Source organism: Somniosus microcephalus, chromosome 10, assembly GCF_052327205.1.
Source record: "Somniosus microcephalus isolate GS21.2 chromosome 10, FLI_Smic_1.0, whole genome shotgun sequence".
Lineage (NCBI taxonomy): Eukaryota > Metazoa > Chordata > Chondrichthyes > Squaliformes > Somniosidae > Somniosus > Somniosus microcephalus.
In genome coordinates, this window is record NC_140996.1 from 206459747 (window position 1) to 206480840 (window position 21094).

At 44.2% G+C, this 21094-nt stretch overlaps 1 protein-coding gene across 2 annotated transcripts in view; it reads right to left on the reverse strand.

The window, feature by feature from the left end:
• tmem131 (transmembrane protein 131) overlaps positions 1–21094 on the reverse strand; it is a 251222-nt gene that overhangs the window by 147395 nt on the left and 82733 nt on the right. Inside the window, exon 2 of one of the 2 annotated variants that reach the window (XM_085999535.1) lies at positions 17116–17156. The exons of the other annotated variant lie outside the window; for it this stretch is intronic. Within the exon in view, the coding sequence (XP_085855661.1) occupies positions 17116–17156 (41 nt within the window). The remainder of the gene's footprint in view (positions 1–17115; positions 17157–21094) is intronic. 2 annotated transcript variants of the gene reach the window in all.

A 21094-nucleotide genomic window follows, 5' to 3' on the forward strand; every position in this document is an offset into this window, starting at 1 on the left:
ACTATTCCAGAATTGTTCTGGAATGTAAAGATAAACCCCGGCTCCTATTCTCTACTGCTAAATGTCTTCTTAAACCCCTCTCCCCTGTCTTCTCCACCCTCACCTTCAACAAGTGTGAGGAGCTCATGGACTTCTGTCTCCAACATTGAGGCCATCCGTTCGGCTGCCTCTGCCACTTCCCTTAGCCCACCAGGCCAAACTTCCTCCAAGGTTCCCCCCTGCCCTAGCCCTCAACACACATCTTTCTCCAGTTTCCCTCCGATCTCCCATCATGACCTCTCTGTGCTCATCTTGTTCATAAGACCCACTTCCTGCTCCCTCGACCAGATGCCCACCAAACTGAACACCCAACTTCCTTTTCTGGTTCCCATGTTAGCTGACATTGTTAACGGTTCTCTCTCCTCGGGTACTGTCCCTCTCTCCCTCTACCTCAAATCTGCAGTCATCCTCAAAAAACCAACCCTTGACCCCCTCCGTCCTTGCAAACTAACGCCCCATCTCCAACTTCCCTTTCCTCTCCAAAGTCCTTGAATGTGTTGTTGCCTCCCAAATCCGTGCCCATCTTTCCCGCAATTCCATGTTTGAATCCCTCCAATCAGGTTTCCGCCCTTGCCACAGTACCGAAACGGTTCTCAAAGTTACAAATCACATCCTTTGCGACTGTGACGAAGGTAAACTATCTCCCCCCCACCTCGTCCTTCTTGACTTATCTGCAGCCTTTGACACTGTTGACCACTCCATCCTTATCCAACGCCTCTCCACCATCATCCAGCTGGGTGGGACTGCACTCACCTGGTTCCATTCTTATCTATCTAATCGTAGTCAGAGAATCACTTGCAACGTCTTCTCGTCCTGCTCCCGCATTGTTACCTCTGGTGTCCCCCAAGGAGCTATCCTTGGCCCCCTCCTATTTCTCATCTACATGTTGCCCCTTGGCCACATCATCCAAAAACACAGCATCAGTTTCCACATGTACACCGACAACACCCAGCTCTACCTCACTAACACTTCTCTCGACCCCGCCACGGTCTCTAAATTGTCAGACTGCTTGTCCGACATCCAGTTCTGGATGAGCAGAAATTTTCTAATTAATTATTGGGAAGACTGGCGCCATTGTTTTTGGTCCCCGCCACAAACTCCGTTCCCTAGCCACCGACTCCATCCATCTCTCCAACATCTGTCTGAGGCTGAACCACACTGTTCGCAACCTTGGGTGTCATATTTGACCCTGAATTGAGCTTCCGACCACATATCCGTAGCATAACTAAGACCGCCTATTTCCACCTCCGTAACATCGCCCATCTCCGCCCTAGCCTCAGCTCATCTGCCGCTGAAACCCTCATTCATGCCTTTGTTACCTCTAGACTTGACTATTCCAACGCACTCCTGGCTGGCCTCCCACATTCCACCAAACGTAAACTTGAGGTCATCCAAAACTCGGCTGCCCGTGTCCTAACTCGCACCAAGTCCTGTTCACCCATCACCCCTGGGCTCGCTGATCTACATTGGCTCCCAGTTAAGCAACGCCTCGATTTCAAAATTCTCATCCTTGTTTTCAAATCCCTCCATAGCCTCGCCCCTCCCTATCTTTGTAATCTCCTTCAGCCCTCACCTTTTGCCAGTCTGAGTAGCTATCCTTAACCCCTACATACCGTTTTCTGTTTTGAAGCCAGCTTGCTATCCCATTCTGCTACCTGTCCTGACTCCACATGCTCTGACCTTAGTCATGAGTCTACTTTGAAGGCCTTTTGAAAATCAAAAAATATATTACATCTACTGCATTACCCATGTCTACTCTCTGTTATTTCTTCAAAGAATTCAATAAGGTTGGTCAAGCATGAAATCCATGCTATTATATTTTCGGTTTCTAGATGTTTTTCTATTACATTTTTGAGTAAAGATTCCATTATCTTTCTTACCACTGATGTTAAGCTAATTGGTCTATAGTTCCCTGGACTTGTTCAATCTCCCTTTTTAAATATAGGAAAAGCATTAGCTGTCCACCAATCCTCTGGCACTATTCCCTTTTCTAATGAATTGTCACATATATGTAACAGTGCCTCTGCTAGCTCTTCCCTAACTTCACTTAATATGCACAATGCAATCCATCCGGGCCAGGGGTTTTATCCGCTCTAAGTTTAATTAGTTTTCAATTATCTCCCCATTTCTATTTTAAATGTCTTCATATCTTTTTTGATCTCTTCTTCAAATGTAATGCCCACCTTGTTAGTCTCCCTAGTAAATACTGAGGCAAAAATAACTATTCAATATTTCTGCCATTTCACTGTCATTACCTGTGAGTTTAGCTTGCGCATCCTTAGCGGTCCCTATCCTGATCGATCTTTTGTTGTTTGTGTCTGTAGAATACTTTACTATTTCTTTTATATTCCTTAATGATTTAATTTTTAGTTCTGCTTTGTTGTCCTAATTGTTTTCTGGCTACTTTCCTAACCTCTTCATATTCCCTTTTGTCATCTTTTCCTTTATCATCTATGCCTTCTTCTTTAGTTTCAAGTTTACCCTCATATCTTTCACCTTTGTTGACTCACATTACACTCTCAATTGCCACAATATTCTAACCAGTACCAGAACACTAGTTACTACTTTATACAGGAAACTTTGGTTTATCCGGAGGTTGTATGTCCGGAATACTCGATCTAACGGCAAAAATCAGGAGTTTTTTTAGTTCTCGTTGCTTTTCTTCCCCCCCCCCCCCCCCCAAAGTCAGGCACTGCAAGGTCTGTAGCTATAGCAACAGCTTCAGCTAGAGACGCTTGCAGCTGCAGCCGACTGTTTAGAAGCTGTTGCTAAGCAACAGTGTTTGTTGTCAGATACGGAGATGAAAACCTCCGTATGCTTCAACATTAACTTTGTATGTCCGGCAGTTTTGATAGATTGGCAACAGCTCGGTCCCGTCGGTGCCGGATATAACAAAGTTTCCTGTAATGTAATTTGATTTGTGCAGTAGATTTCTAATACAATCCAGCACCTTACAGACTTTTTCACTGCTGCTACACACAGGCTTGGCAACGAACGGTGCAACATCAAGTAATAAAGTGTCCCAACAGGCGATTCTCTGCATGCTGGAACACTAGTTGAACAAATTGATCTCAAAATAGAAAAAAAGGTTTCCTCTACCTATAATTCTAATGCCACTTCCAATTTTCAAAGTGGCAACAATCAACTCAAAAAAAGGACTCCGATGCTTGCTTTTTGTTTTGAAAAAATAGTTGTCAAATCAACAGATGCAGAAAAAATAAAACTCATAAAAAAAAAAAAATCGCATCAAAAACAACACTACTTTATGTAAAAACAGTGAAGAGGAATTTGGGGCTGTGTGTGTTTTGGGAATCCAGGAAACCATGTCGTCAATCATTATGTGATTTCTCTCTGAATAAGAGTTTGATGAGCAAGAGGATCAGAATCCTTTATGAAAATCTGTTTTTATTTTATTTTATTTTTTTTTTTTAACTGGTTAGATATGGCACATCATAAATATTTAATCACAATGGAGGAGTCTATTTCAGAATGTGAACTCACAGGTTTGTTCAGGTTTTAGTTATGATGTGGAGTAGAGGCATTGGTGGTATCCATCGGAGAATCAACTACTAACTCTTGAAACGGACTCCTCAGTATTTTGTAGACACCTGCACTGCTTCCAAATTCCAATTCCCGTGTCGGACGAAGAAACTGAATTCTGCAGCTTTTGGTGATTTACATGAGCAGCTCTTCGTTACACCAGCAGTGTTTTTAACAACCACTTGCACTTCCCGAAAAGAATGCAGAGCCAGAGAGGAAGTTCAAAGGTCAGTCGGGGGGGGGGGGGGGGGGGGTGTAAATCTTCTGGTAAATTCCTCACCAAATCCTGTTCGCTGCGGTCAAAGTTAGTCACTGATAAGGCTGCACCTCAGTAAAAATAAACTTGAAACCAATGGGTCACATCTCAATTGAAAAGATAAAAAATCAAAATCTGCTTAAGTAACTTTTTTTTTTAATGTAATAGCTTATAAATGGAGACATCTGTCCAAATACAATGGTCATGGACATAACCTGGCTGTTTAAATTTTCAATCCTTTTGAAATTTAACTGCAAAATACACAAAACTATTTAAAAATTCAGGGGAAAGTGTGTTTTGGGGTAGGTGACAATCAAGATGCGCTGATGTAGCCAAGCACCACTTATAAATTCAATTTATGAAGTTGTCAATATATCAAGGCATTGCTGTCTGGAAAAATGCATTCCCAAGCACTATATATAATATAAACAAGTTTCCAACCTAGATTTTGATTTTAGAATCAGAATGATACAGCACAGGAGGAGGCCATTCAGCCCATCACGCCCGTGCCGGCTCTTTGAGAAAGCTAGCTAATTAATCCCACTACCCCACTCTTTCCCCATAGCCCTGCAAATTTTTGCCCTTCAAGTATTTATCCAAGTCCCTTTTGCAGTTCAGAAATCTGATTTATGACATATGAAAAAGACAAGAAAAGACCACCTATGGGGAAATTGCAAAAAAAAATTACAGTACAAAAAGGCCAATTTAGGGAAAACTCCAGGAAATTCCTCTCTGATCCCCCTAAGCTCCTGGAGACCACAATGACCGCTATCAATTCTGCTACTCCTGACATGTTCTGCCAAAAGAATAAAAACGTCAAGGCAAACATCAGTAATTAGGGTAGATAAGGACAGCAATATAGGAAAATTATGCATATCAGATTTTTTTAAAATTATCTACAGTATTAAAATGACTTGAGTTTATCTACAATATGGACAGCTCTCAATTTTGACCTGTGGTTATTGCATGTACAACTATTTTAGTTCAGATTCCAGGAATCCGTAGCTGCATATTTACCAAATCCCCATATATCAAAGAAACAAAATGTCCTTTTATATTCACTGCTATACAGGTAGGTTACACCCTGCTCATCAACGCAGCCTTGAAGCCTGTATGGTCATGAATGAAAGCTGTGGCTGAGTTGGTAGCACACTCGCCTCGGAGTCAGAAGGTTGTGGGTTCAAGTCCCACTCCAGGGACTTGCGCACATAAAGCTAGACTGACACTCCTGAGGGAGTGCTGCACTGTCGGAGGTGCCGTCTTTCGGATGAGACGTTAAACCGAGGCCCCGTCTGCTCTCAGGTGGACGTAAAAGATCCCATGGCATTATGTCAAAGAAGAGTAGGGGAGTTATCCCCGGTGTCCTGGCTAATATTTCTCCCTCAACCAACATAACAAAAACAAAGATTATCTGGTCATTTTTCACTTAACTGTTTGTGGGAGCTTGCTGTGCGCAAATTGGCTGCCGTGTTTCCCACATTACAACAGTGACTCCACTTCAAAAGTGCTTAATTGGCTGTAAAGTGCTTTCAGACATCCGGTGGTCGTGAAAGGCGCTATATAAATGCAAGTCTTTTCTTTCTGACTATTTTATTTGGACTTATCTTCAGAAGTGGCGAGTGTTTACTTTCAAGACAAAAAAATACAGCATTGCCAATATTTCACTCCTTTGTCAGTGGTTTCATCTCATCTTCCCAATTAAATGATGCTATACGAGCAACCTTGTAAATGCTTCTCTGTATCCTTAGTACAAATGACACCAAGTGAGAAAATGTAATGCACTACTTCGAAGTCAGACAAATAGGATGTTAAACCAAATGTCTACTGTTACATATTGCCTTTTCCCTATATTCATCTCTTTATAATGCTGCTGCCCAAGGATTTGAGAAAATTGCTGTATGGATGCATTTTTCTCTCAGCAACACTTTTTCCCCCAGGACAAGTCCCAATGGGTCAAATATGTTGAACATGGTGCGTTAAACTCAATTCATATACTGCAAGATATTTTTTTTACTGCTGCCAAGTCAGTCAATTTTTGCAACACTAGTAATCAAATGAACATAAAAGACACTGGTTTCTTTATGATTATTTAAACAAGGATGTGAAAGAACACAGCTCAAGACCAAAATCTCCAAAGTAGAGTCAGGCAATCTGCTCGGACCTCAGCATTTAATACAGTGCCAGTCTGCTGTAGAAGAGATCGCGTCACTCGACAAGGAATCAATAATACATGCAAAATCAGGAGTTACACAACTGTTCTTGTATATTTAAATGAAGTATAAACCTCAACAGGAATATTGCCCAACACAAAATTTAAAATGAGAAATTGACTTTTTTCCAAGAAGGTGGGGGTGGTGAGGGGAGAGTGTCACGAAGGACTTCAGCAAACCTATATACTATATTAGCCTTGTATTTTAGGACAACATATTGGGAGCTCCAATATGTTGCAGGTTCATCACCAATACTTTAACGTGCTCAGACCTCAGTAGTACTATAAAACAGTTGTATCAGGTGGATTGATATCACATGGAGCTTACTGTTGATCAATTAAGCTCCAGGCTGCTCCTGTGTATTCCCCAGTGTACACAAGTGTTAGGGGCAGATATCTCAGGCAGGGATGGCATACAATGGACAGTGGGGGAGAGGAAGAGAGAAGACTGGGAACAATCAGATTAAAGCAAAAATGGAAGAGAAAAACAAAGATGCTCATCAGATGACGTAGAAACATAGAAGATAGGAGCAGGAGCAGGCCATTCGGCCCCTCAAGCCTGCTCTGCCATTCAATGCAGTCACAGAATCACAGAAACCCCACAGTGCAGATAGAGGCCATTTCGGCCCATCGAGCCTGCACCGACACATATCCCACCCGATCCCCGTAACCCCTACACCAACACATATCCCACCCTATCCTTGTAACCCCACGTATTTAATCCCCCTAACACTAAGGGTCAATTTATCATAGCCAATCAACCTAACCTGCACATCTTTGGACTGTGGGAGGAAACCGGAGCACCCGGAGAAAACCCACGCAAACACGGGGAGAATGTGCAAACTCCACACAGACAGTCGCCCGAGGCCGGATTCGAACCCGGGTCTCTGGCGCTGTGAGGCAACAGTGCTAACCACTATGCCACCGTGCTGCCCCGTGCAGTCATGGCTGATCATCCAAATTCAGTACCCTGTCCCTGCTTTCTCCCCATATCCCTTAAGCCTTAAGAAATATATCTAACTCCTTCTTGAATAGATTTAATGAATTGGCCTCAACGGTCTTCTGTGGTAGAGAATGCCACAGGTTCACCACTCTGGGTGAAGAAATTCCTCCTCATCTCAGTCCTAAATGGCTTACCCCTTATCCTTAGACTGTGACCCCTGGTTCTGGACTCCCCCGCCATCGGGAACAGCCTTCCTGCATCTAGTCTGTCCAGGCATGTTAGAATTTTATACGTTTCAATGAGATCCCCTCTCATTCTTCTAAACTCCAGTGAGCATAAGCCCAATCGACCCAATCTCTCCTCATATGTCATTCCTGCCATCCCAGGAATCAGCCTGGTGAATCTTCACTACACTCCCTCCATGGCAAGAACATCCTTCCTCAGATAAGGCGACCAAAACTGCACACAATACTCCAGGCGTGGTCTCACCAAGGCCCTGTACAATTGCAGCAAGACATCCTTGCTCCTGTACTCATATCCTCTCACTATCAAGGCCAGCATAGCATTTGCCTTCTTAACCGCCTGCTGCACCTGCATGCTTACCTTCAGCGATTGGTGCACAAGGACACCCAGGTCTCATTGCACTTCCCCTTCTCCCAATCTATTGCCGTTCAGATAATAATCTGCCTTCCTGTTTTTGCCACCAAAGTGGATAACCTCGCATCTATCCACATTATACTGCATCTGCCCAATTGCCCAACCTGTCCAAATTGTACTGGAGTTTCTCTGCATCCTCCTCACAGCACACACGCCCATCCATCTAGTGAATAACTGGGGTCCTAGCACCGATCCCTGCGGTACCCCTCTAGTCACTGCCTTCCACTCGGAAAAAGACCAGTTTATTACAACTCTGCTTCCTGTCTGCCAACCAGTTCTCTATCCAAGTCAGTACCTTACCCCCAATCCCATGTGCTTTAACTTTGCATGCTAGTCTCTTATGCGGGACCTTATCGAAAGCCTTCTGAAAGTCCAAATACACCACATCCGCTGGTTCTCCCTTATCTATACTACCAGTTACATCCTCAAATAATTCCAGTAGATTAGTCAAGCATGATTTACCTTTGGTAAATCCATGTTGACTTTGTCCGATCCTGTCACTGTTTTCCAAGTGCTCTGCTACTACATCTTTTATAATGGACTCTAGCATTTTCCCCACTACCGATGTCAGGCTTACCGGTCTATAAGTCCCCGTTTTTTCTCTACCACCTTTTTTTAAATAGTGGGGTTACATTAGCTACCCTCCAATCCATGGGAACTGTTCCAGAGTCTAGAGAGTTTTGGAAGGTGACCAGCAATGCATCTACTATTTCTAGGGCCACTTCCTTAAGTACCCTAGGATGTAGATTATCAGGTCCTGGGGATTTATCAGCCTTCAATCCCGTCAATTTCCCTAAGACCGTTTCCCTACAAATACTGATTTCATTCAGTTCCTCCCTCTCATTAGACCCTATGTTCTGCGACATCTCTGGGAGGTTATTTGTGTCCTCCTTTGTGAAGACAGAACCAAAGTATGTATTTAATTGGTCTGCCATGTCTTTGTTCCCCATTATAAATTCCCCTGATTCTGACTGCACGGGACCTACGCTTGACTTCACCAATCTTTTTCTCTTCACATATCTATAGAAGCTTTTACAATCAGTTTTTATGTTCCCTGCAAGCTTACTCTCATACACTATTTTCCCCTTCTTAATTAATCCCTTTGTCCTCCTTTGCTGAATCCTAAACGGCTCCAATCCTCAGGTTTGCTGCTTTTTCTTGCCAATTTATATGTCCTCTCCTTGGATCTTATGCTATCCCTAATTTCCCTTGTTAGCCACGGTTGTCACCTTTTCTGTTTTATTTTTGTCAAACAGGGATGAACAAATTCTGTAGTTCATCCATGCGATCTTTAAATGCTTGCCATTGCCTATTCACTGTCAACCCTTTAAGTAACATTCCCCAATTCATCCTAGCCAACTCGCGCCTCATATCATAGTAGTTTCCTTTATTGAAATTCAGTACCCAAGTCTCTGAATCAAGTACTTCACTCTCCATCTTAATGAAGAATTCTATCATAATATGATCGCTCCTCCCCAAGGGGCCTCGCACAAGATTGCTAATTAATCCTCTCATTACATAATACCCAGTCTAAGATGGCCTGATCTCTAGTTGGTTCCTCGACATATTGGTACAGGAAACCATCCCGCATACACTCCAGGAATTCCCCAACTTCAGCATTACTGTTTGGGGGTCTCTATACAACTCCCACTAACGTTTTCTGCCCCATGGTATTTCTCAGCTCTACCCATACAGATTCTACATCATCAGAGATAATATCCTTCCTTACTATTGTGTTAATCTCCTCTTTAACCAGCAATGTTACCCCACCGCCTATTCCTTTTTGCCTGTCCTTCCTGAATATTGAATACCCCTGGATGTTGAATTCCCAGCCTTGGTCACACTGGAGCCATGTCTCCGTAATCCCAATCATATCCATTTACATCTATTTGTGCAGCTAATTCATCCACATTATTACAAATGCTCCTCGCATTAAGACACAAAGCCTTCAGGCTTTTTTTTATTTTTATAAAACACTTAGACCTTTTAGAATTATTGTTTACTGCGGCCATGTTTGATTTACACCCTTGGTTTCTCTGACTTCCACTTTTGCTTTTCTCCTTCCCGTCTTTTGCTTCTATCCTTTCCTCTGTCTCCCTGCACAGGTTCCCAACCCCCTGCCATTTTAGTTTAAACCCTCCCCAACAGCACTAGCAAACACTCCCCCTAGGACATCGGTCCCGGTCCTGCCCAGGTGCAAACCGTCCAGTTTGTACTGGTCCCACTTCCCCCAGAACCGGTTCCAATGTCCCAGGAATTTGAATCCCTCCCCCTTGCACCATTCTTCTAGCCACATATTCATCTGAAATATCCTTCTATTTCTACTCTGACTAGCACGTGGCACTGGTAGCAATCCTGAGATTACTACCTTTGGGGTCCTATTTTTTAAATTTACTTCCTAACTCCCTATATTCAGCTTTTAGGACCTCATCCCGTTTTTTACCTATATCGTTGGTACCTATATGCACCACGACAACTGGCTGTTCACCCTCCCTCTCCAGAATGCCCTGCAGCCACTCCGAGATATCCTTGACCCTTGCACCAGGGAGGCAACATACCATCCTGAGTCTCGTTTGCGGCTGCAGAAACGCCCATCTATTCCCCTTACAATAGAATCCCCCATCACTATAGCTCTCCCGCTCTTTTTCCTCCCATCCCGTGCAGCAGAACCACCCATGGAGCCAGGAAGTTGGCTGCTGCTGCCTTCCCCCAAGCCATCCTCCCCAATATCCAAAGCGGTATATCTGTTAGAGAGGGAGATGGCCACAGGGGACCCCTGCACTACCTGCCTGCGCCTACTACTCTGCCTGGCGGTCACCCATTCCCTTCCTGCCTGTGCAGCCTTTACCTGCGGTGTGACCAACTGATTAAACGTGATATCCACAACGTCCTCAGCATCGTGAATGCTCCAGTATGTATCCATTCGCAGCTCCAGCACCGCAATGCGCTCTGCCAGTAGCTGCAGCTGGATACACTTCCCGCACACATGGTCGTCAGGGACACAGGAAGTGTCCCCGATTTCCCACATAGTGCAAGAGGAGCATGCCACGGGGCCGAGCTTTGCTGCCATGACTTACCCTTTAATTAATTTAAATTAAATCAATACCACCAATATGTGGCAATTAATTGGGTAGTAAAGGTGATCCTGATTGCATGAACCTGACCAATTACAAACACTATTTAGTAAAATTATTTTAGCTTTTTAAATAGAACACATCTAACCAGTCTCATCATATTTTACAGATAAGTCAACTGAACAACCACACCTATTTTTACATCAACTGGGGTAAACTACTTCTATGGCCAATTCCCAGCAGGGAAGAGCATACCCAGGGGCTGGTACTGCAGGAAATAGGGGTGTCCAGCCTATGATTTCCCATCCATTTATTCAAATAGATCTGGTCCAGGTGGACTGGAATCAAAAATTGGTGGACAAAACAGTAATTGAATAATGGGAGGCCTGCAAAGAGGAGATAGTTTGGGTAGAGATATTCCCAGGAAGGGGAAAGGAAGGGCATCCAAAGCTAAAGCTGCTTGGATGACTAAAAAGAGAGATTAAAATGAAACAGAAAAAGGAAGCTCATGACAAATGGAAGGTTGATAATACAGTAGAGAACCAAGCTGAATACAGAAAATATAGAGCAGATCTAAAAAAGGGAATAAGAGGGGCAAAGAGTATGAGAATAGATTAGCAGCTAACACAAAAGGGAACTCAAAAGGTCTTTTATAAACACAAATAGTAAAAGGGTAGTCAAAGGAAGGGCAAGGCCATTAGGGACCAAAAGGGTGGCAAATTTCAAAGGGAATTGGATAAGTACTTTAAAAAAAAATTTGTTTATGGGATGTGGGCGCTGCTGGCAAGGCCAGTATTTATTGCCCATCCCTAGTTGCCCTCGAGAAGGTGGTGGTGAGCCGCCTTCTTGAACCGCTGCAGTCCGTGTGGTGAAGGTACTCCCACAGTGCTGTTAGGGAGGGAGTTCCAGGATTTTGACCCAGCGACGATGAAGCATTGGCGATATACTTCTACGTCAGGATGGTGTGTGACTTGGAGGTGGTGGTGTTCCCATGCACCTGCTGCCCTTGTCCTTCTAGGTGGAAGTAGTCGCGGGTTTGGGAGGTGCTGCCGAAGAAGCCTTGGCGAGTTACTGCAGTACATCTTGTAGATGGTACACACTGCAGCCACGGTACGCCGGTGGTGGAGGGAGTGAATATTTACGGTGGAGGATGGGGTGCCAATCAAGCGGGCTGCTTTGTCCTGGATGAGTGTTGTTGGAGCTGCACTCATCCAGGCAAGTGCAGAGTATTCCATCACACTCCTTACTTGTAGATGGTGGAAATGCTTTGGGGAGTCAGGAGGTGAGACACTCGCCGCAGAATACATAGCCTCTGACCTGCTCTTGTTGCCACAGTGTTCATGTGGCTGGTCCAGTTAAGTTTCTGGTCAATAGTGACCCCCCAGAAAGTTGATGGTGGGGGATTCGGTGATGGTAATGTCGTTGAATGTCATGGGGCAGTGGTTAGACTTTATTTTTAATTTGTTTATGGGATGTGGGTGTTGCTGGCAAAGCCAACATTTATTGCCCATCTTTAATTGCTCTCGAGTAGGTGTTGGTAGACTCTCGCTTGTTGGAGATCGCTTGAAGGGGAAAAACTTGCAGGGCTATGGGGAAAGATCAGGGAGCGGGACTAACTGGATAGCTCTTTCAAAGAACCAGCACAAGTGCAATGGGCCGAATGGCCACCTTCTGTGTTGTATCATTCTAAGATTTTGAAGGTCAGAAATCATGGGTTACGTGCCCATGATTTGCCAAAATGCTCTCAACTTTCCACTGGGTGCAGTGAAAAGCGGAATCACGCCTTGTATTCAGGCACTGGTCTAAAGTCCACGGAAACACATGATTTACTAAGTTTTAAAATAATTCATTCTGTCCCCAGTGGATTTGTTCCTTTTGTATTTATATCCTTTTAGATATCAAATCGATAGGTAATATGAAAATTAATGTAATCCTCTGACTACTGGCTGGAGTGTTATGTAATGTGTCTGCTGACTTAACCTGCACACAGAGCATTCAGTCAACGGTAAACTATTTATTATGCCGATTGAGTTTTATAACTAAAATATTTCACCTTGTATAAAATGCAAAATTTGCTTTTGAGAATATACTTTCAAATTTACCATTCAAAAATAGAAAACCAGAGCCTTGCGGATTTTAATGCACTTAAAAACAGTACGCACCACAATGTAAGCTGTTGGCAAGCAAACATAACAAGATTACTGCATCACATTACACGAGAGAGTATTGCGAACAATCTAGGGTTGATAAAGATGAACTTTTCCAAAGGTACAAAAGTTCAAATGGATATGGCCTTTTGGACTATCAATGCTGTGCAAACCAGTGTTTTGATTTGCCAGTAAACTATTGTTTAAATCTGGCATGCTGTGCATTAGTGGATAGTTATTTTAAGAACATACTGACAATTATTCAGATAATGCTCAACACCGACATTAAACTACAGGTGCACTATCCCTTATCCGAAACCCTTGGGACCAGATGTTTTTCGGAATTCTGAATTTTTCGGATTTCAGAATGGTATTCAGAATCAGTATGTAACACCCTAGCAGGGGTCTGGGCAGCACCCCGTAAGCAAACACATTAATATTTCTGCAGCGAACCTTATGAATATTCACACTGAGTGGGATAAATAAAGACTATAAATAGTATTACAGTTTTTGTACAGTAATAATTTGGTAAATTAAATAGTGGGATAAATATAGACCATAAATACTCTAGTTACGCTCCACGAAAAAACTTTCGGTTTTCGGAAGTGCGGATAAGGGATAGTCTACCTGTATTACCAAACATTTCAAAGCAGGTTACAGTGCCAAAATGTCCATATTTACTCCATAGGAAGTACCAGAGTTTAGCATCCAGGACTAGCCAGTATGCTGTTCGTAATGAACCCCATGATGTATTTAAAAGGTATCACCAGCAAGGTACTGAATTAAAATAAATCTACATTGCATGGCTCCACTATTACCTATTTGAACACAGCTAGAACATCTCCAGTAACAGATTCTCTTTCTATTCCAGCACCATCACCTCCCGAGTCTCCCAAGGAACTATCCTTTGCTCCCTCCTCTTCCTCATCTATATGCTGTCCCTCTGTGACTTCATCCACAGACAAAGGTTCAACTTCCTTAAGTACACCGACAATATAGAGTTCTAATTTCAACCACCATTCTCAGCCCCTCCACAACAATTTCTATGCTGTCAGACTGGTTGTCCAACATCCAGTCTCTGATGAATCTGGTTTTACTTCAGCTCAAAAGGGAAGACCGATGCCATTGCCTTCAGCCCCCGCCGCAAGCTCGACTTCTTCCCATTCCCCTTCAGGCTGAAACAGACCATCTGATAACCTCAGTATCTTGTTCAACCCCGAGCCAAGTTTCAAACCCCGTATCTTCTGCATCATAAAGATCTCTTACTTCCACAATACTAAGCACCTACACCCCCCACTTCAGTCCTTCCATCACTGACGTCCTTATACCTGCCTTTGACATCTTCAGACCCAAAGTTACTTATTGGCCTCCCATCCTCCAACTGGTCCAATACTCTGTCCCACAATAACTCTTGATTGCTCTTCACCTCAATTGTCACTGACCCACATTGGCTTCCTGTGGCCCAACTCAAGTTAAGAATCCTCATCTTTAGATCCCTCATGACCTTGCCCAATTCTATCTCTACAATCCTGTCCCAACCTATATTTCCCTCAAACCCTCCAATCCAGATTCCAGCCTCTTGTGCGTGCACCCACCCACACTTCACCCCACCAATGGCAGCAGATCATTCAAGTGCATGAAGTCCTACACTCTGAAATTCTCTCCTTAAATCCATCTGTCTCCCCACCCCTCATCTATTTATAATCTAACTCTTTAACTAAGTGTCTGGGTACTACTCCCAATATCTCTGTTCTTTCTCCATTTTTCATCCATTCATCTGTGAAGGCACTATATGAAACAGAACGTGCTACTCTATTGATGTTTACTCAGCCTGTGCCAACCATGGAACCACTCAATGCTGTATCTGTAACAGATGTCAGAATAATTTGGGGGAGGAGACCCAAAATGCCAAACCCCATAGGGATCAGTTAACATTGAAGTTAGACGTGTAAAACTGTTATCGATCAGAAGAGTAGGATAAAGTGCTTTCCCCTGTAACATCCTCCTTTAAATTTCAGTACAATCTTGTTCCCCAATACAAAAAAGTTGCTCTAAAAGAGGGAAATGATTTTTAAAAATTAACTCGAGAATTCGATCTGAAGTATTATAATATTCCGGACAAAGGAAATTACAATTTATTTTGATGCTGTAAGCTATTTCTTCACAAATGAGCTACGCATTTGCACCAAACCATAAATTTTAAATAGGTGTGGAGTGTTACACAACTAAATTCTTGCAAATAAATTTCTACACAGCCACAGGAAATGTTTTTAAGTGGTAGACTGCAAAACAGTATTTTTATGCCTTCACATTGCGTGCTATGAAGTTAGTTGTGTTATCGGGCACATTGAAGAACATGTGCATATCAATACATCATTCCGAACTGATGTTCTGGTATCCAGTCACAATTTACATAGTTGCAAGTCAGGCCACTTCTGACGTTAACCGTAGTTCTTTAGTAACATTTGATGAGGGTTTTGAGACAAACAGCAGGTTAAGATCTTTTGTCCATTTTGAAAATATTTGTTTAAATGGCATCTTTTGATAACTTGAGGTAGTTCATAGAAGGGTTGCTGAGCCCAACAATAACTTTAGAGGTACCGCGCAACAGTCAAAGAACTGAAGTAAGCTCGAGGAACAGCACCTCATCTTCCGAATAGGCACTTTACAGCCTTCCGGACTCAATATCGAGTTCAACAATTTCAGATCATAACCTCGGCCCCCATTACATTTTTACTTATATTTTTTATCCACACCTTTGTTTTGGCCTTTTTCCCCCCCCCCCCCCTTCCTTTTTTTTTTCTCTCCCACATAGCAGCTGTCTCCCATTCTGCCAGCGCATTTCACAGCTAATCTGGAGCCGTCTTTTGTCTCCACCAGTCCTATCACCATCTCGTCTCGCTTTGAATACCTCTTAATGTCTCTTCACTTCTCTTTTGTTCTTTCCCAGCCCCCAAACTGGTCTTTTAATCTGATCATTTCCTGTGCCTCTTCAGTCTTGACAAAGGGTTTCGACCCGAAACGTCGACTCTATTTCTCTCCATGGATGTTGCCTGGCCTGCTGAGCTTTTCCAGCATTTTCTGTTGTTATTTCGGATTTCCAGCATCTGCAGTATTTTGCTATCGAACTGAAGTAGCATACCTGGCCAATAGCTAACCAGAGGATCACCCAAAAGGAGTCACGACAAATTTGAATTTTTCAAGTGAATCAGGGTTGGGGAAAGGGAAAGGATGGAGGGATAGGAGAAGGGGGGGGGGGCGGAAAGAGAAGGGGAGAGAGAAGGACACAGTGGGGCCTGCTGTTTAGTGGACTGTATCTCTGCCTGGAAAATCCCGAGCTGGGGAGGGGAGCAGGGCAAAGATAAGGGCTGTGATAGGGGAATTGGAGATCATCAAGGATAACGGGGCATGGGGAATTCAGGGGAAGGATAAATACAGCCAGTTGCGCGGGGGAAAGGTGTGTGAATGGGGGCTGGTATTTCTATTAAAGGGAAATGAAGCAGGGTTCAGAGTAGCCAGTGATAGGGAAAAGTGACCAGTGGGGAATTGGGCTGGGTAGAGTGATTGGCAGCAAGCGGGTGGTTGGAATGGGAAATCCAACATCAGATGGGGTGGGAGAGGGAGGCTGACAAAATTTTCAGTAATCAGCAAATCTTTTCTCTTATTGACTGGGCACAGTTCTAATCTAAATACAGAATTTTAGACTACAGGAAACTTTGGTTTATCCGGAGGTTGTATGGCCGGAAACCTCGATCTAACAGCAGAAATCAGCAGCCGTTTTGTTAAGTTTTTTTCTTTTTTTTCCTTCTCCTAGCATTTTTTTTTAAAATAAAGAGTCAGTCTCTGGAAAGCCTCTCTGAAGCTGTTGCTAAGCTACAGAGATGCTTCCAAGGTACGGGCCGACTGTTTACAAGCTGTTGCTAAGCAACAGTGTTTGTTGTCAGATACGGAGATGAAAACCTCCGTATCCTTCAACATTAGCGCTGGTCTGTCCGGAAGTTTTCATAGATCGGCATCACGCCGGTCCCGTCAGTGCCGGATATCGCGAAGTTTCCTGTACCAAGTTACTTTCCAATGCTTTCCCAGCATTAAATTCCTGATCTTGACATCGGTATGGCCGAAACCTCTCAAGTTTATAAATAAAAGCACTATTGTTCATAGTATGAAGAGAAACTATATTTGGATCCCAATTAAAAGTGTTTAAGTTTCAACTTGGATTTGTCAATGGCAGAAAAACCCAAGATACTTACGTTTTCTGTTGATATGAACTGAGGCCCATGTCGGACTCCGTCTGTAAATACACAAAAACAATCAATACAGTCAATGTCTAAACTGCATAATTATTGAATGCACACCCCCCCCCCCCCTCACAATTTGCAATAGATTAATGGATAACAGATCAGCGATGGATGTCAAATTGAAAGAAAACATACAATTAAAGAAATTACAAACAAGGACATTCAGTGACATGGTTCACTGGGATCTTGGTTAAGTGCAGCAGAGCAGCAAGATATAGCTTCTTCCTCGTTTTTCCTAACTGGCAAGTTCATCATCACAGCCGAGTTGTCTGGGGAGATGCCGGGAGGAGAACCGGCACTTCTCCCAGAAGGAAAGAAGTTCCTATTATTCAGCTAATGATTACTACTTGATAAAACTGTACCTACCAACTCGACAATGTGGAAGCAATTAGAAATAGCATTCTCATGACATACTCCTCTTCGACCAGAGTTCTCGCTTTTTAACATCTAATCCCCCTGACGAGATTAACGCATTGAGATCACTCCCATGTATATATTATACACACACACACCTCATCATCATAATCTTTGCCTTCTTGAATCCTCAAATATTTCAATAGGATTATAAACCACAGTTAAGTTTTAAAAAACCATACACTCCACTTTCATTAAAAGGATTTTGAAAAGCTAAGAATTTTCATGGTGTAATAAGGTGCATGTTGGTTATAGGGAGCCTTCCCTACATAGTATGACACAGCTTTAGAAGGTGGGTTAATGTAGGAAAGGTGAAAATTTCACCAGTTTTACTTGTTCACCATTAAATTCAAGGCGGTCTTCGTAACCCTCAGATTATTGCAGCTCTCCAAAAAAGCTCCAACTCTCTCATATTCAGTACTGTTTAAAAGGGCACTGGAATAGGACCTTTGATATGTTTCAAGGACATAAGGATGCTATATTAATTAAACTATTTCTTAAGTACATTTAATTTTTCTAATTTATAATATAGGTGTAAAATAAAGCACATGGTCCCATGACATGAACAGCTGGCTCAAATGACCAAAAGCTATTCAATTCTTCAAGACTTCTTCCATAAAGTGGACAGTGACTTATCCCACAGCTCAGGCTACCAGACCTTTGAATCCTTTTTTTTTTTTTTAATTTGTTCATGGGATGCGGGTGTCGCTGGCAAGGCCAGCATTTATTGCCCATCCCTTGAGAAGGTGGTGGTGAGCCGCCTTCTTGAACCGCTGCAGTCCGTGCGGTGATGGTACTCCCACAGTGCTGTTAGGGAGGGAGTGCCAGGATTTTGACCCAGCAACGATGAAGGAATGGCGATATATTTCCAAGTCAGGATGGTGTGTGACTTGGAGGTGGTGGTGTTTTCTGCAGTTACTATCGTAACTGAGTAGCATCAATTTAAAAATGAATCAAAACATAGATGATAGTCACAAGAGCACCCTCACTGTCAGACAATGAGAACACTACATAGAACATTATACCTGGCTATAGCATGGAAAGTTGTGGAAGTAAATTCAATAAACCTGGTAATTTGTGGGTTGGCAAATAAAATGAACATGAAAACTGCTGGCTGGTCGTAAAAACCCAAACTGTTTCACTAATGTCATTCAGGGAAGGGAGCCTGCCACCTCTACCTGGTAGGCCTATATACGACTCCAGTGCTACACTACATGGTTGACTTTCAAAGGCCTCTAATGTGGCCTAGCATGTCACTCAGTTGTAACAAGATCGCCATAAAGTCATAACGGCACAGGAGGAGGCCATTCAGCCCATCGAGTCCGTGCCGGCTCTCTGTAGAGCAATCCAGTCAATCCTATTCCCCTGCTCTATCCCCGTAACCCTACAAGTTTATTTCCCTCAAGTGCCTATGAAGTCTCCCCTTGAAAACATTTGAGTGTCTCCGCTTCCACCACTTCCGTCGGCAGCGAGTTCCAGGTCCTCACCACTCGCTGCGTAAAAAAGTTTTTCCTCACATCCCCCCTGTATCTCTTGCCCAAAACCTTAAATCTGTGTTCCCTAGTCCTTGTATCGTCAACTCGTGGGCACAGCCTTTCCCCGTCTAGCTTATCCAAACCCGTCATAATCTTGTACACCTCTATCAAATCAGCCCTCAACCTCCTTTGCTCTAATAAAAACAAATCCAGCTTCTCCAACCTGTCCTTGTAGCTAAGATCCTCCATCCCCAGAACCATTCCGGTAAATCTCCTCTGCGCCCTCTCAAGGGCCTCCACATCCCTCCCAAAGTGTGGTGACCAGAACTGGATGCAATACTCCAGTTGTGGCCTAACCAGCGCTCTACAAAGGCTCGGCACAACTTCTCTACCTTTGTACTCAATACCTCCATCCACGAAGCCCAAGATCCCATATGCTTTGTTAACCACTTTCTCAATATGTCCCGCCCATGAAGCAAGTATGCCCACCAGCTGCTTCACTGGCAACTAGGGATCGATTTTATTGCAGTTTTGCCAGTGTTGTCTGTGGTAAACCACTGTTTGTATTCCACTGTGTACATGCCTCGGCTGACTCCTCCCACAAGTCCTAGTATAAAGGTGACTGCTCCCCAGCCCTTTGTATTTCTGGGCCGGTCGACCACTCGAGGCAGACCTTCATTCTTTTGTTAATAAAAGCCTTTAGTTACTCTTCTAACTCTCAGTCTTTTATGAGTAATTGATAGCGCATCAATTTTATTAACAAAATTTTTATAATGGAGAAGATCCTCACACCAGCATGCCTGGACTTAGATCATCGGGAGGCGGACTCATCCACCAAGTTTACTCACTGGCTTAAGTGTTTCGAAAAATTCCTGACCGCCTCCGCAGCAATCAAATCGGACGAGGACAAACTGGATGTCCTGACCTCCAAAGTGAACCACCGAGTGTACTCGGTCATCCAAGACGCGACCTCGTACGCGGACGCTATCAAGCTCCTCAAGGACCAGTACACGCGCCCAGTGAACGAAGTGTACGCCAGGCACCTTCTGCGGAGTTGTAAACAACAACCTGGGGAATCGACTGTGGAATACCTTCAGGCACTGCCTGTGCTTGGCCTGTGGTTGTAAGGATGTAAAGGCCGCCGTGTACACAGAGGAACTTATCCGGGACACTTTTGTAGCGGGCCACAGATCCAATTACACCCGACAGCGACTGTTGGAGCAGAGTGACCTCGACCTCAACAAGGCCTCTGAACTCGCACTATCATTGGATGCAGCCTACCGGGGCATGGATGCCTACTCCTCTGCACCGTGGACGCCGCGGGGAATGACAGCCTGGGACACGGTAGGACCGCCTCATATCGCCGTGCCACCCCAGCAACGGCCCAACTACCGCAGCAGTGTCCCAAGGCCAGACAGCAGTGCCCCAAGGCCAGAAATGCTACTTCTGTGGCCAGGCAAAACACCCCAGAGCGCGCTGCCCGGCGAAAAACGCGATCTGCTCGGGCTGCGGGAAGAAGGGACACTACGCTAGCGTCTGCAGGGCCAAAGCCACCCCGAACCCCAGCAGCGCCGCGTGGGCGCCATGCGGGCCGCCATCTTGGGCCTCCCCGGCCATGTGCAAACCACCGGTACAGCAGCCATTTTGGACGCCTCCAGCCACATGGGGATCATGGACACCGCCATCTTGGACGACAGCCGGAACGCAGCAGGCCCCCAACACCGCCTCATCTGATACCCGCAGCGACACACCGACCCCGACGCTGGCATCCGTTACACTAGACCAAGCGAGACCGCAGCAGCTGGCCAGTTCCACAATGGACATTAAGGTAAATGGTCACGATACAATCTGCTTTTTTGACTCTGGGAGCACGGAGAGCTTCATCCACCCCGACACGGTGCGGCGTTGCTCTCTCCCAGTCCTGCCTGCGCACCAGCGGATTTCTATGGCCTCCGAGTCCCAGTCGGCGGACATCGGCGGCTACTGAGTGGTGACACTCGTAGTAGACGGGACTGTGTACGATCATTTTAAACTTCTGGTCC